Source organism: Nymphaea colorata, chromosome 9 (assembly GCF_008831285.2).
Source record: "Nymphaea colorata isolate Beijing-Zhang1983 chromosome 9, ASM883128v2, whole genome shotgun sequence".
Classification (NCBI taxonomy): Eukaryota; Viridiplantae; Streptophyta; class Magnoliopsida; order Nymphaeales; family Nymphaeaceae; genus Nymphaea; species Nymphaea colorata.
In genome coordinates, this window is record NC_045146.1 from 12,503,606 (window position 1) to 12,518,798 (window position 15,193).

The window sequence follows — 15,193 nt, forward strand, 5'->3', positions numbered from 1 at the left end:
AGACAGGGAATCCCCGCCTTGAAGTCTCCAGCATCGTGAGTGACCAGCTGGCCGTTTCTCTTTCTGGCGTAGGCTATAAGAAATGGTCAACGCAAATGGTTTTAGAACTGAAAGAATGTGGCCTTTCCGGCCACCCGCCGACAGGCCAGGAAATCACTGACATTGAGACGTGTGGAGATCAACCTCAGACCTTCCGTTCCTTGGCCAGTCAGTGGGTGGCTGAAAGGAAAAGCTCAAAATATTCCCCAAACAAAGAACAAAATAGAGTTGGTCACCTTTTCTCAGCCATGTATCAACTCAGCAATGGTAAGACTGGTATCAAGATGGGTCACCTTAGTTCGGATTAATTCGTCCATTTTTCAGGTTAAAATAAGTTAGAAGAGAATTCAGTTTACGGGCGATTTTTCTGGCCGCCCGTTAGCTCGGAAATGACAGGAGTCGGCGAGCAAGACCGGTGGCCCTAGTTGGGCCGTTTTCCAGCCAGCAAGTAGATAAGAAATAACCAGGTTTGGGAAAAACAGTGGAACTCGATTGGCAGAGTTTTGGCGTTCAACAGCAGACCATCCTCTTCTGCATACTTGTGTTCCCTCCTAATGAATGTAGGGGTCCTAACGATAGCCGTCCTTCAGCGAGAGAAAGCTACCTTTTAAGCAACTTCGCTTCTTAAAGATTGCACCTGTGAATGAGATCCGTGTAATGTTGATCTATCTTGGTCCACCTGCTACAGTTTAGTTTTGAGCAGGTGATCCAGGACAGTCATGACGTTCATAAATGAGAGAACTGACTTGTCAGTTATATATATATATATATATATACACATATATATATGTCCTAGATAGATTTCGGGTTTTGTTGTGGAATGGTTGATGCAGCAACCTGTTTTTAATCTGTTGGGTAGGAAATCTCTCTGGTTTTTGGGGGCAGGGTTCAAAATTTTTACCATGAGAAATTTGTCGTGTTATTGCATATTTTCATATTTAATGGAGCTCATTAATTTTTCATATCTGGGAAAACTTATGGTAATGAACCGGACCTCCACTCTGTCTTTCTTGTTAACAAATCTAGCCCATATCTGAGGCCAGTCTGGGTCAAACCCGAACATATTGAACTATCAACCATAAATTATCTGCTCTCAACTGTTAGTTCTGTGCTTAATGAATAAAAGATATGGAGCTTATGCAAAGTCATATTGTAGACAATTAAAAGTACAAAAGAAAAGAAAATCACATCTCACATCTCCAGCTAAGCTCTCTAGAGTCTAGACAACTTCGGCCCTCTTTAGTTTTCCCTTAGCTGGCGCCTGGCATTAAAGGACAGCTGTGAGAAGACCAAATCATTAACTTGTTGACATTAAATATCTTCCAAGAGCAAATTATTCAATAGTCATGTTGGTCCATCAACAGAATTCTCTCATTAATATATATATAAATAATGAGAGAGAGAAAGACAGAGAAGTTGGTAAAAAAAGGTCAGGAGCAAAAACAGTACCCCTTAATTTTTTGCTAAAAAGTCATTTTAAATAAAATATAAACACCTTAGTATATGTATAAAAACTATTTTGATATAGAACATGCTTTGGTTTAAGTTGTTTAAAACATGAAAAATATGGATTTTTCTATTATGAAAATGTTGATGCTTTGTGAGCCATTCATTTTTGCTTGTTATAAAAACACTATTAAAGTCCAAAAAGCGATCAACTTAATATATTCTTTGCATCAACCTATTGTAAGGTTCATGTTAGCAAGATTAGATTGCGAAGAAAGCATTTTAAACATCGCACTTGAACGATCTGGTTGTTGTCCATGAACTAATGGTCTGGTTTTTATTACTTTTCTTATATATATAAGCAATTGGTAAATACCAAACCACTTGGGTAAGAGATAAAAACCAAACCTCTTAAATTATGTTAAAAAGTGTTTTAAACAAAATGTAAACCTCCTAATGTGTTAGTAAACATTAATTTAAAATAAATCATGTTTTCAAGTTATTTGTTGTAAAAAATTGATCTTTTCTACAAACAAAATTTTGATGCCATAAAAACAGTTTATTTTTCAATTATAAAATTGCTTAAGTAAAAAATGACTAATTATATGTTTCTCATCAAATCATTCTTAAAATCATATATATATATAATGTCAGAAAAAATATTTTAATAATTAATTTTAATGAATTTGTTTTTTGTCACTTATCCAAGTGGTGGTCTGGTTTTTACTTTGTCCATGTATTGTATCAAGTTGTCTGTGAGCTGGATGCACATGGCGAGGACTCATTTGATGATGGGGGACTGAACATGGATTGCACACAGAAGCCCTTAATTTAAACACCACGAGTAAGTAATTGGTTTGTTAAATTAAACTTATATTGGAGATCAACATGGCTGATTTGATAAGGATTCGTTTTGAATGACGTGAATATTTCGTCATGGTTATATAAATTTCCAAAATTGGTGAACTGGAAAGACACGTTTCGAAAAATTTGTAATAAATAAACATGCAATCACATATGGGTGAGTACAGAGATTTAAATGTCAATAAATCCGATTTACTGAGCTGCATAAAAAAAATAGATATAACATTTGGTTGAGAAATGGGATCAGATTCAAATTAAAAAAAATGACATCCAATCAAATCCAGATTTAAACAAATATCCGATCAGATTAGTATTATGGTTGAATTTAATTTTAAATAAATATCCTATGTCCGTTGTACATACTCAGTTATTAACATAACATAATGCAGTTCGGACTCGAATTTGGATAGAACATTGACTTTTCTTCATTAATATTTAAATCCGAATTCCTGTACAAATATGTAAACATCTCAGATATAGTTAATAATGCATCCAATGTGAATTTGATCCATTGACATCTCTACTTTAACCTAGTTTCTATGATTCTGTTATTAATACGATCTCCTCTCTTCCCCAAACCTTGAAATGTCAGGTCCTAGTGAAATCAATTTAAACCACCTAGGTTGACACGACTAATGACTTCAAATCTGTTGGATCTTTGGCTCTAAGACAGTGGTGGAACCACATGGTGATTGGTGAAGGCTAACCACAAAAAACTAATTTAATATTATGTTAGTATTTTGATATATTTGATTTGTTTATATATAAATGCCTCCAAAAAAAATTAAAGGAATTGAATTAGTGCTTCCATAAAAAAAAATTATAACTCTGAGAGTGCTCTAAGACCTTTGTTCAATTCAAACATGTTCAATTCAAACAGATCAAAACATGTCAGTCTTCGAAGCAACGTTTAACCACGACGATGGCCACCCTGTAAGAATCATTTGGTGGGCCGATATATGTCAATGAGGAATTTCATGCATTATGAATGTCTTAATATAAATATCCATTTAAGTGATTTCATTTTGGGATATTACGTCATTTTATATGGTATGAGGTATTTTATAATGTATAGATACCTGTACGGAATTACGGACTCTTTGATGGGTTGAATTCGTAATTGCTCTTGATATAAAAGGGTAGTGGTCCCTGGCATTGTGCAACGGTTGCTTGAAACATTGGTTTCTAGAGTTGTCTCTTCCTTATCTGAGAGAGACCGCACGTGCGCTACACAGACCCTAAAAGATCCTACTGCGATCTACCATCCGTGTTCTTCAGATGGATTCAAGTATGCTTTCGCTACAATTAAGGTTTTGATTCAATGATTTAGCATGAACATGATCATGATTAAGACATATTCTATTTCTTAAGTAGAAGCGTTGGTTTTGTTTGTCCATATTCTAAAGTCAAATCGTGTTGTTTCACATAATAAACGACAAACCAATGGTGGAACTTTTTTCAAACAACGTGCATGTTTGCATTGACCATCACGTTACGTTCACACGTACACACACACACGTATAGTTTTTTTTTTTTTTGGCCTGAAACAGTCAATTTCTTAAGAAAATAAAAACTTGGTTGGAGTTTTTTTTGCTTGAATTCTTACAAGTCTCGGTTTCACTTAGCTCACCATGAAATTTACATGGTAATGTCGATCATGATTTCTTGCCATCACAGCACAACGTTAATGGCTAGACAATCTGAGGTTCCGACCGTGTTATTGTCACTGATGATCCAACTCAATCCAAGCCAAGCAACATATACACTAAAAAGCAGTTCCATCTCCTCCAATTGTTGGTAATGATACCAGTTTATGACTGATATTAGTTACTATGAGAGTCGTTTTTGACAGTACTAACACTATGTGAACGCTGCACGAATTTGTTAGATTCATGAGCACTAGAACATGTGTTCTATGAACTTGAATGCGAGATACCATTCTTTGCAAAGCACTTGTTTAGCTAGAGGCAAGATTCATTTCAAATCTCTGCATAATTGATTCAGTATCTATACTGTTGTTACCAGCAATACAAATCCATGCAACCCCGGGATTACCGCCATTCATCTAAATATTACAACTTCTTTTTCTCTAATGTTCTTCTTTTTCTGATGCGTTCCCAAGTGGATCCACGAAAGATGGATTGTTCACTATGATCTTCCCAACTTAGTTCCTCCTTTTCATGTTGATTCAGCACACCTGCCAAGAATCTTTTGAGCCGTGGAATTCCCTCGGGCGATCAACTGTTTGGACCTGAACAACGTCTTTGACAGTCAAAGGAGTTCCTTTCAGATGGTTCATATTGCTCAAGGGAAAGCAACCGAATCAGAAGAGAGATTCCTTTCATGTCCAAAACCGCATGTCTCTCTCATCCAGCTTGATCTTCTGTTTTATTTCGCATGAGATCACAGGCACAAGAAATATCTGTTTTCAACTGATAGCTTGAATGTTCATAAATGCCTCTAAAGATACTCTTTGAATTGCAGAATTCTAACTGTGACCAGCATAGCAAGAGAAACTAAATTGACCAAGTTCATAATTTCCTTTTCAGTTGCCTCAAGTTCTCAAAGCAGCCAACAACATGGACATGTCTCCTCAAGAAATGGATGAGCTTGCCTTTCGACGGTAGAACGAAGATACAGAATCTCTCTTTCAGTTTCATGGAATTGTACACCGAGAGATTAAAAGGTATACTGCCAATTTGACAGCAAAAGCTGGAACAAGTTGAAGAATCAACACATCTTTTTAATCATAAACTAAGTTGATTGAATAACTCATACCCAGTAGTTAATTAGTCAATGTATTCCACAACTCTTATATATATTGGGTTATAGAAGGAAAACAGGTAGCTACCGGACCATCAGCATCATTTGATGGGGATAATGTAGACCACTGATTCTAAGATTAGATGATGGAAATTAGAGGCCAAGTTATTTTTTCAAATAGATTGAAGTACCCCTCAAAAGCGACAAAAGGTCCTGTTTAATAAAACTTGTTCGTTTCCCTCTTTCCTCTCCTTCTTTGAAGTATACTTTTAACTCTTAAAAATACATCACAGTTTTTATATTTGCAACTTAATCTTCATCAACTAATCTCCTCAAAATTGATGGACCAGGTATTTTCACCAAAATTTGGGATATGAAGGCTATGTAGATTGAGTAAATAAAAAAACTATCTCGACTAATTAGAATGTGCGGAATTTTTCTAGCCACGGTAGCTATTGTAGGAAAATCTAACTATACTATTATATCCAAAGTATCTAAAACTCTAGTATTGACAAGAAAGCACAAGATTTCAATTTGTATGTCAAATTTTACGAGCCAATAATCTTAAAACCATTAAATAAACTAATTTTATAGAAAATCAATTGGGTTTTGCATAGTTTAGTACATCAATCCATTCAATTCATTGCGAAGGGATTTCAATAGTTGTAAAAGCCGAACTCGCTCTCGACATTTTCATTTCACAATCCATGTATATATTTGTTTACGAGGTTATGAATGGGGGGCTAAATTTTGTGCAAGAAAGGGCCTGGATAGCGTAAACAAGGGGTTAGCGGGAGTAGGGGAGGGTCCACACGTATCCACGGGAGAAAGGTCCGGGGTCGGACGTGAAAAGTCTACTGGCCGACACCCAATTAGCAGCTCGTCAACAGTCAATACAGTCACCTCGGCCTTCTCTCTCTCATCTTGCTTAATCGGACTACGATCACGATAATGACGAAGATGAATGAGCATGAAGGATGACTGAATTGTTCCGTGGACTCATTGAAAATCTTCCAAAATCTGAAATTGTCCAGCTTCTTTACTCTCTTTCTCTCTCCCCCTCTTAGTCGCTGTGGCCCGCTGGTTGGTGGTGATGATTGATGGGACCAAGCCATTTTCCCTTACGTTCATCAGGCTTACCCTCCCACCCCCCTTCTCTCTCTCTCTCTCTCTCTCTCTCTCTCCCTCGGTGAGAAGAGGAGGAGAAAAATATCCTTCCTGTACTTCAGCTGGATTCGTCTGTAAATTGGGTAGAGCCCCGTTTTCCTCCTAATTTCTATCTTCACGCCCCTTTATGCTAATCGGTTTGAGGAAGCTTGCTGAAATTCGTGTGTTGCTTTCTCCATTTATCCTTCTTTCCTTCCTTCCAGTACCAAGGTAGACGTGGGGATTCGGCAGATTGATTGGTCCTCTCTAACGAAATTGTTTACTACTTTGATCGGCTTTTGTGATGTTCTGCTGAGAGAAGGTGACATAGTGTTCTTTTCTGGAGTTTTTGTCGTTTTGATGATTTGGGCATCCTTTGTTGGAGATGATTTTGTAGACTTGTGTGTGCGCGTTCTGGTTGGTGTTAAATTGAAGCGTTTTCGGATTGTCCTGTTTTGGTTCACCATGCTGGGTACTGGTTCCATTTTATGGTTCTTCTTGTATACGTTTGGTGACATCGCTGGTCACGCGTTCGCTTTCTCTGCACTTTCTGTTTCGTAAATGAACCAGTCGACTTTGGAAGTCTAGCTTTTTGGGCAAATATTTTCCATCTTTAAGGCTGATGTCTGTGATACCGTTTACGCGTATCTTGTTTTGATTCATTTCCCATGAAATGGACGAACTAGTGGTTGTGCCATTTTCATTTTAGATGGAACTTCGGAAATCTTAGCGAGAGATCTGCCATTAAATAAGGTTGCTGTAATTTTATTGGCTTTCCGTACATCTGTGTGAGTCTTGGTTGTTTCAGCAGTCAAGCGTCTTCAACTATGAAAATTTCTTCTAATTTCTTGCATTTGTTTCTGATGTTTAGGAAAGAAATGGCTGATGGTTGGAGTGGTAGTTCCGATCTTGATTGCCAGTCCGATGACAGCTATATCTACGGAAGTAGGCACATAGAGCCGATATATGACGCATTCATTTGCCCTCTAACTAAGGAAGTCATGCGTGACCCTGTCACTCTAGAAAATGGCCAGACGTTCGAGAGAGAGGCAATTGAGAAATGGTTCAGGGAATGTAGAGAGAATGGGAGGAGACCTATGTGTCCATTAACATCTCAAGAACTGAAGACTACTGAATTAAACCCCAGTATAGCTCTTCGCAACACAATAGAAGAATGGTATGCAAGAAATGAAGCTGTTCAGCTTGATATCGTTAAGAAGGTGTTACATGTGGAAAGTCCTGAGAAGGAAGTGTGGCGCTCATTGAGGTTCATCCAACAATTATGCCAGAAAAGAAGAACAAATAAACGTGTTATCCTCAATGCTGAGTTGATTCCTAAGATTGTGGACATGTTAAAAAGTGGTAGCAAGAGGGTGAGATATAAAGCACTTGAAACACTTCGGATAGTGGTCGAAGGGAGTGATGACAATAAGGTTATTCTGCAATTTACTAAAGATCTTTACCTACCATTTGTGTGTGTGAGAAACAGACACGCTTATATATATACTTTTTGAATCCCTACAGGAAGCTTTGGCAGAAGGAAATAATGTACGTACTATCGTAAAATTCTTATCACATGAACATTCCCAGGAGCGGCAAGAAGCAGTATCTTTATTGTACGAGCTTTCGACATCTGAGAGCATGTGCGAAAAGATTGGTGCAGTGAACGGGGCGATCCTTTTGTTGGTTGGACTGTCGAGCAGCAAGTCGGAGAACGTGTCAACTATTGACAAGGCGGAGAGGACATTGGAGAACCTGGAAAATTGTGAGACAAATGTGAAACAGATGGCTGAAAATGGTAGACTTGAACCTCTCCTTAAACTGCTCCTTGAAGGTACTTCACATCTTATCATGCTTCTCTGAAAGTTGTCCACAAAATGTCTCCTTCATTCCTGTAGTTCTCAACTTGTACCTTGCTTCAAGTGCCTATGGCTGGTTTCGCTTGCAGTGCCCATAAACTGATTAACTGAACCTTTGCTGTGTTGTTTGCCGAATTCTTGGAAATTCATTCTTGCTTTTCCATCCAATGATTCTCAGCTCAATTCTGCTCTTTATGGATCCTGGTAACTAGTTCATTACGTTAGAATTCTGAAAAAGCTTATCTTCTTGATTTGGAAGTGGTTAAACACTTGGATTCATTATCGGGAACATGTACAAGCATTTGTATCCAACAGAAGACAAACCTGTTACTTGCTAGGGGTCCATGCATTATTACTCTAATGTGTAAAGAAAAATTTCCAACAGATACTCACAGTGAATTTATATGCACTTGTATATGTCTCGTTTTTAAGTCAGCCTTGAACGCGGTGCACTTGGTCTTCGAGTAGCAGAACTAAGGTGCATACTATATGTCCCAACCATGGAAAAATCTCTATCTCAAACACAGATATGAAAGGCTAACAGCTGAATTCCAGATCATATCTAAAGCTGAACAGTCAATGACTCAATATATAGAATAAAAGTTTCTAGATGTTGAATGCCTTATGAAAGCGTTATTTAGAGTCTGTCCATACTGCTTAAGCAAATTTGTCCTAGTTTAATTTTGCTTAGACATGATAAGATGACCTAAAGGATGTTTTCGGAAGGTTAGGTCTCTTTAAGATGGTTGTGTCCATGCCGCAAGTAGCAATTTAAAAAATTTAAAACAAATAAGGAAGCATCAAAAACTGAATTTCAGCATGTTGTCATTACATTTTCAGGTTGATGCTTTTAAAGACTGTGCTATTGTGTGGTGATTAGGATATACATATACATATAGACCATGGTTAGAAATATTGGCAATATATGAAAAATTATTGCAATATTGCTACTATAACAACTTGATCCATTCCCACACCGGGTTCAGGCTCCTAGTCCAAAGGATCTCAACCTGCCTCATAGCAGCTTCAGTTTCAACCCAAAAATGCTAGGAACCAAAGCAATCAATCACTTAATAACTCCCTTTCTAAGTTCCCCAAGATTCATCACAACTTTTGATACATGAGTAAACTTTTGGAGTGTTACAATCCACTCTCTTTAAGACACATGTGTTTGTGTGTGTGGGACCCTAGGTCTTAGTGTTAATTGGCTCTGGTACCACTGTAACGACTCGGTTTGGCGGATCCCAACCTAATAGCCCCAAAAAAGTTAGAAACCAGGACAATCAATCACTTAACAACGCTTTTGATAAGTTTCCCATGTCCTCACAATATTAGATGCAGAATCAAACTTTGGGGTGTTACAATCAACGGTCTCATGTGGAACCTAGGTCTGAGACTGACTCTTATACTACTATAACGACCCGACCCACTTCCACACTCGGCTTGGCCTTTGGTCTGGTAGATCCCAACCTACCCTGTAGCAGCTTTAGTTTTAACCAACAAAGACTAAAAACCAGGACAACCAATCACTTAACAACCTCATTTTTAAATTCCCCAAGATTCCCCATAATTGTGGATACGAGATTAAAGTTTTGGAGTGTTACAACCACTAAAAAAAAGTGGCATGTTTTTATTAGGAAATGCTATGATATATTTACCTTTTAAGAGGAATTCCTTTCTTGTATGTATTTTAAATGAATGCTTCCCATTTCTTGTTCTTTTTCAATTTAAAGCCTATTTTGAATATTTGTCACCATTTTTGTAAGAAAATTAATAGAAAGTCATGATTTCATTATTTATTTGTTCTTATTTTTGTTTTTAGTTTTCCAAGAATTTCCCCGGAAAAACAATTTTGCTGAAAAGTACCTTATGCAGACCTTCCAAATAAATCCCTGAGAATGATATCTGTGACAATGATGTCGATATATGCATATATGTATTTAATGTTGCAGCCTAACATATTATTTTCATCATGTAACCATATATCCCTAATTATTTGTACAGCAATGAGGAGTGAGGCTAAGGACAATATGAAAGCAAGGGGTTTCTTGAAAAGAGTGTTACAAAACCAGCTAAGCGATAAAAATATTTTACCAGCTAAGAAATAGAACAGACAAAATTTTAGATCTTCAAAATCTTGGAAGTATAAAACATTATTATTTTTGAATTTTTAATAAGTGGTTTTATGATCCGAAAAGAAAGTGAAGATAGGTAACGTGTATATGTTGTTAATGTATGATTCTCTCTATTCCATTCTCCTGATTTAACTATTAACATATCTCATTGACTTCTCATTTGTTAGCGGAATGATCAACTTGCCTTTCTTGGACCATTTGCGCTCTAGGGAGGAGTAGGGATAGATAATATTCTATTTCTGTATGCAACTAGTTTCTGAGAATTGCCTGTTTCTGTTGCATGATGTGCTAAGTGAAACATTGTTATGGCATCTTGGCTGCAAAATGATGCTAATAATTATTGATGATCTCATCACATACTATTTTCTTATTTACCAACTTTTTTTTTATCAAGTAATAATCTTCCTAACTATTTAAAGTAAGAAGTAGTCTATATGGTGAAGCTCGGATTTCTTCCTTGTAGAGGGAAGGAATGGGCCAGGGCTAGTGGAAGAACTTTGACATACTCCAGTCTCCATTAAATGTACAATGTAGAAATTTCAATATGCCATGATCACTGCTAGAGGCTTTAACTTTTGTTACCATCTCTTGTTTGAGAATGACATTATTGGTGAGGAACATTTTTCAGTTATTAGCGTATTGGAATCCATTTGGTTTCACAAGTTGGGACCTTATATGAACTGACTGCAGTCAATATTTGTATGATGCCCCATTTGTTTTTGGGACCTTATATGAACTGACTGCAGTCAATATTTGTATGATGCCCCATTTGTTTTCTTTTACTACAATGTGGGTCAGGTAAAGGTGGGGCACAAACTTGGGTTCGGGGTGATCACACCTATGCAAGACCGTAGGTTTTAGTAAAAAGTTCTGGATCAGGAGGATCACATCACCACCTGGTTCTTATGTGGGTTTGCTGTTGTACCTATAGTGTGCTCGTCTTCTCTAAAATTTAGTTGTTCTTTTTTGTATATTTTGTCCAATTACCATAAAGAAAGTGTTCCAAGTTTTTATTATTCATTTTGTAAGATGTATCTATCTTGTATTTGTTGTGCATCTAATCATATTTTTTTTAAGAAAAATATACTTGGTTCTCCCACTTTAATACCTTGTCAACGGACAGGTTCGACAGGTTCTATTGTCAGGTTAGAGTTTAGACTAGCAGCTTCCTTTGAAAATGCACCTTACCTTTTGTTCTGTTCATGAATTGGACGTTACACATTTCATATGATTAGTGAAAAATTTCATATTCTTTATATGCCTTCTTTCATTTGCTTCCAATTTAAATTTTGTGTCATTCTCATGGCTAACAACTAATATACAAATTAACATAATTATTGTACTTTTCCATTTTATAATGGAAGGTATCATTTGAGATTTCTCTATCGATTTCAGGGTCAACAGAAACCAAGATTGATATGGCTACATATTTGAGCGAGATACCTCTGACTAATGATGTTAAGGTACTTGTTGCAAGAAGAGTGGGAGTAGCACTTGTTAACATCATGGGAAGTGGCAGTCCTCAGGCTAGAGAATCTGCTTTGAAGGCACTTAACCAGGTGTCATCATGTGAGGCCGGTTCCAAGATTCTCATTGAGGCTGGCGTCCTCCCTCCCCTTGTGAAGGATCTATTCACTGTTGGTTTCCATCATCTACCAATGAAGCTAAAAGAGGTTTCAGCAACTGTTCTTGCCAATATTGTCAGCTCAGGGTTTGACTTTGACTCGATCCCTCTTGGACCTGATGGCCAGACTCTTGTATCTGAAGACATAGTTCACAATCTCCTCCATCTTATCAGTAACACCGGACCTGCTATAGAGGCCAAGCTTCTTCAGGTGCTTGTTGGCCTGACTGGTTCTTCTGCAACTGTTGACAATGTCGTCAATGCCATCAGGAGCTCTGGTGCCACTATCAGCCTGATCCAGTTTATTGAAGCTCCACAAAGGGAACTAAGACTTGCAGCCTTGAAGCTTCTTAGCCACCTGTCAACTCACATGGGTCAAGACCTTGCTGATGGCCTTAGGGCCACAACAGGACAACTGAGCGGCCTATTCAGGTTGATCTCACTTGATGGTAGTGGGGTCACAGAAGAGCAAGCAGCTGCTATTGGCGTATTGGCTTATCTTCCATCTGAAGATTCCAACCTCACTAGGAGGTTACTGGATGAAGGCATCTTCAAGAGTGTCATTGATCAGTTGAACAGAATTCAACTGGGTGAGGTACGGGGTGGCCGCTTTGTGACACCATATACAGAAGGTCTTGTATCTGTCCTCTCACGAATCACTTATGTGCTGCAAGAAGAACCAGATGCAGTAACATTTGCACAGGAGCACAACCTTGCATCTTTGTTCATGGACCAGCTTCAAGCCAGTGGGCTTGATGAGGTTCAGCGGGTATCAGCTTTAGCACTGAAGAACCTTTCTGCGGAGTCGAAGAGGTTGAGTAGACAGCCGGAGGTGCCTAGTCCTGGTTTATGTGCGTCAGTCTTTTTCTGTTTCAATAAACCACCAAGTATAATCGGTCTCTGTCGGCTTCATCATGGAATCTGTTCTTTTAAGGAGAGCTTCTGTCTTCTTGAAGGAAAACATTGTATATCCAAGTTGGTCTCACGCTTAGACCACAGGAACGAGATGGTAGCACAGGCATCACTCGAAGCACTTTGCACGTTGATAAGTGACAATGTTGATGTTGAGCAGGGAGTTCAGGTCTTATGTGAAGCAGAATCTATCAAAGAAATTCTGGAAATCTTGCATGAGAACAAGACAGAAGGGTTGAGGCACCATGCTGTTTGGGCAGTAGAGAGGCTTTTGAGGTTTGAGGATATCGCCTATGAGATGTCTACCGATCCTAATGTGAGCTCAGCACTAGTAGATGCCTTCAAACATGGAGATTTTCGGACACGTCAAATTGCCGAGAGAGCACTGAAGCATATTGACAGGATCCCAAACTTCTCCAGTGTATTTCCGAAGCCTCCTCGGTAGCGTAATGGTGATTGGTGTGAATGATTCTCTGTCTGCTGAAGCACATTGATTTTGACATTTCAGAGACCGGAATGGGCTCTTTTGGAGGCTGTAGCTTTTAATGCTTCATGGTTTGACGAAAGCTGAAGCTCCAGCTTCATTCTTTGCGGAGACTGTTACTCTTTAATTTCCTCACCCTGCTCTGCTAGGCGATTGCTGCACACGAGTCCTGCTTGGTTTTCCTCGTTGAATCTGCCAAGGCGCTGAAATATATCCTTACCAACCTATAGCAATCTCTCTCTCTCTCTCTCTCTCCCCCACTCTCTCTCTTTGTGAATGCGTGAATTTTTTTATAATTTTTATTCATGTTGGTATAAATCATGTTGTAACCTATATTTAGATGTTAGGCAACCGAGAAGCCTTTGTACTTTGACGGTTCAAAAATTTCTTGCTGGTGCTGTGGAATTAAATAACAATGCTTTGGTTTGTTGGTGCTGGTTAAATTTTTTGTGACGGGGATACTCTTGTTTCCAGTCTTCTGTTTTGCCCTCTAATGTACCATTCACAGCATGAAAGAAAGTGAACTCCACTCAATGGTGAAGGAATGTGTGGGTGGGCAAGTGCCCACACGGGCCCACAAAAAGTGTTTATTTTCATATTGATGCCTAAGGGTAACTTTTCTTACTTATATATTGATGCCCCTTAAAAATTTAAAATCATATTACTATTACCCCTTTCTCTCACCGAGTATAATAGATTTAAAAGTTTTCCTTTTCCAGCACATCTGCGACACAGTTCATGCCTGTGGCTATCAGGCAGTTTCGTTTTAGGGAGATTTCTTTTTTTTTTTTTTTTCCTTTTTCTCCTTCAAGTTGTTTAGGTTTTCACCTTTTATTAACAAAGAACACTACATCGGCATTCGACGGAGCAGTTGATGAATTTCACAGTTCACCTACAGTCGGCCCTTTGCGAGCAAAAATCCATTCCTGTTGCGCCGGAAAAATTCCTCTCTGCGCTTAGAAAGTATGCTAGCTTGTTTGGATGAGAAGGGAAAAAAAATACCTTTTTGAGGTTATCCTTCAAATTTAACCTGATTTTTTCTCTCCATTTGGGACGCAGTGAGCATGCTCTTTTTGTTTTGAGTTGTCCAAAAAAGAGATGTTTTAATACCAGAATAGTAACAATAAATATTTAAAATACATTTATATATAACGCTTTAATCCCATGACTCTTTAATTAAGAAGAGTATTGAATGTCTTCCTACTTGTCCACGTTTTTAGTAATTGATATCAAGATTTTATATGCGTAGGGTCTAATCAGTCTAAATTGACCGGATTTGCCTTTTCCCAACCTTGGTCTTTCATTATTGTTTTCAATTATGAAAACACACTCTCAAGTGAAAAAAAGAAGGTAAAAAAGTATGCTTAATGAAAGAAATTCTAAATTGAGACGTACTTGTAATATCACCCAATGTCGGACGTGTTTTCTTCAATCCTCTTTTCTTAATTAATATATTTATTTAAAAATTGATCTATCCCACCAAATGTTGGACGCCTTTCTTCACCCTGTTTGGTTGAGGGAAAGGGAGATAAAGGAATGGATGCGAAAAAAAAAAAGGAAAAGAAAAGAAAGGGAAGAGAAGGGAAAGGGGAAAGAAAGGAGGGGAAAGGAAAAGCATTAATGTGAAATTTTGTTTGGATAAAAAGGAATGAAAAGAAAATGAGTGATTAAAAAAATTATTTTATGTAGCTTAACTTTATTTATTTGTTTATTGTTTATTTTAAATGACTTTTAAATGTTTTATCAGACCGTCCCATATAAGTAATAAAATATAGTTACTATATAAAATTTTTATCATATACATGTTTATTTTTTTAAATATTTAATTGTAAGAGGTTCAACAAAACATACTGTTAGTGGGTCCAATGTTAAAAGTTGATGCATGTGTGTGTCCGTATAAAAAGAGTAAAATTACAACAAT

The 15,193-nt window shown here is 37.6% G+C and overlaps 1 protein-coding gene across 3 annotated transcripts; it reads left to right on the forward strand.

Moving 5' to 3' along the window:
- The first annotated feature begins 6,147 nt into the window (after positions 1-6,147).
- On the forward strand, positions 6,148-13,715 carry LOC116260315 (U-box domain-containing protein 44). 3 transcript variants are annotated; one of them, XM_031638561.2, is made up of 5 exons: positions 6,150-6,362; positions 6,483-6,580; positions 7,130-7,691; positions 7,783-8,092; positions 11,648-13,715. In XM_031638561.2, the coding sequence occupies exons 3-5, from the start codon at positions 7,137-7,139 to the stop codon at positions 13,231-13,233; spliced, it is 2,451 nt and encodes an 816-aa protein (XP_031494421.1). In that variant the 5' UTR covers positions 6,150-6,362; positions 6,483-6,580; positions 7,130-7,136; the 3' UTR covers positions 13,234-13,715. The 3 variants fall into 3 exon arrangements, with proteins under 3 accessions (XP_031494422.1, XP_031494421.1, XP_031494420.1); XM_031638562.2 differs by lacking the exon at positions 6,483-6,580 and having other exon boundaries at positions 6,148-6,362; XM_031638560.2 differs by having other exon boundaries at positions 6,150-6,580.
- Positions 13,716-15,193: the final 1,478 nt, after the last annotated feature.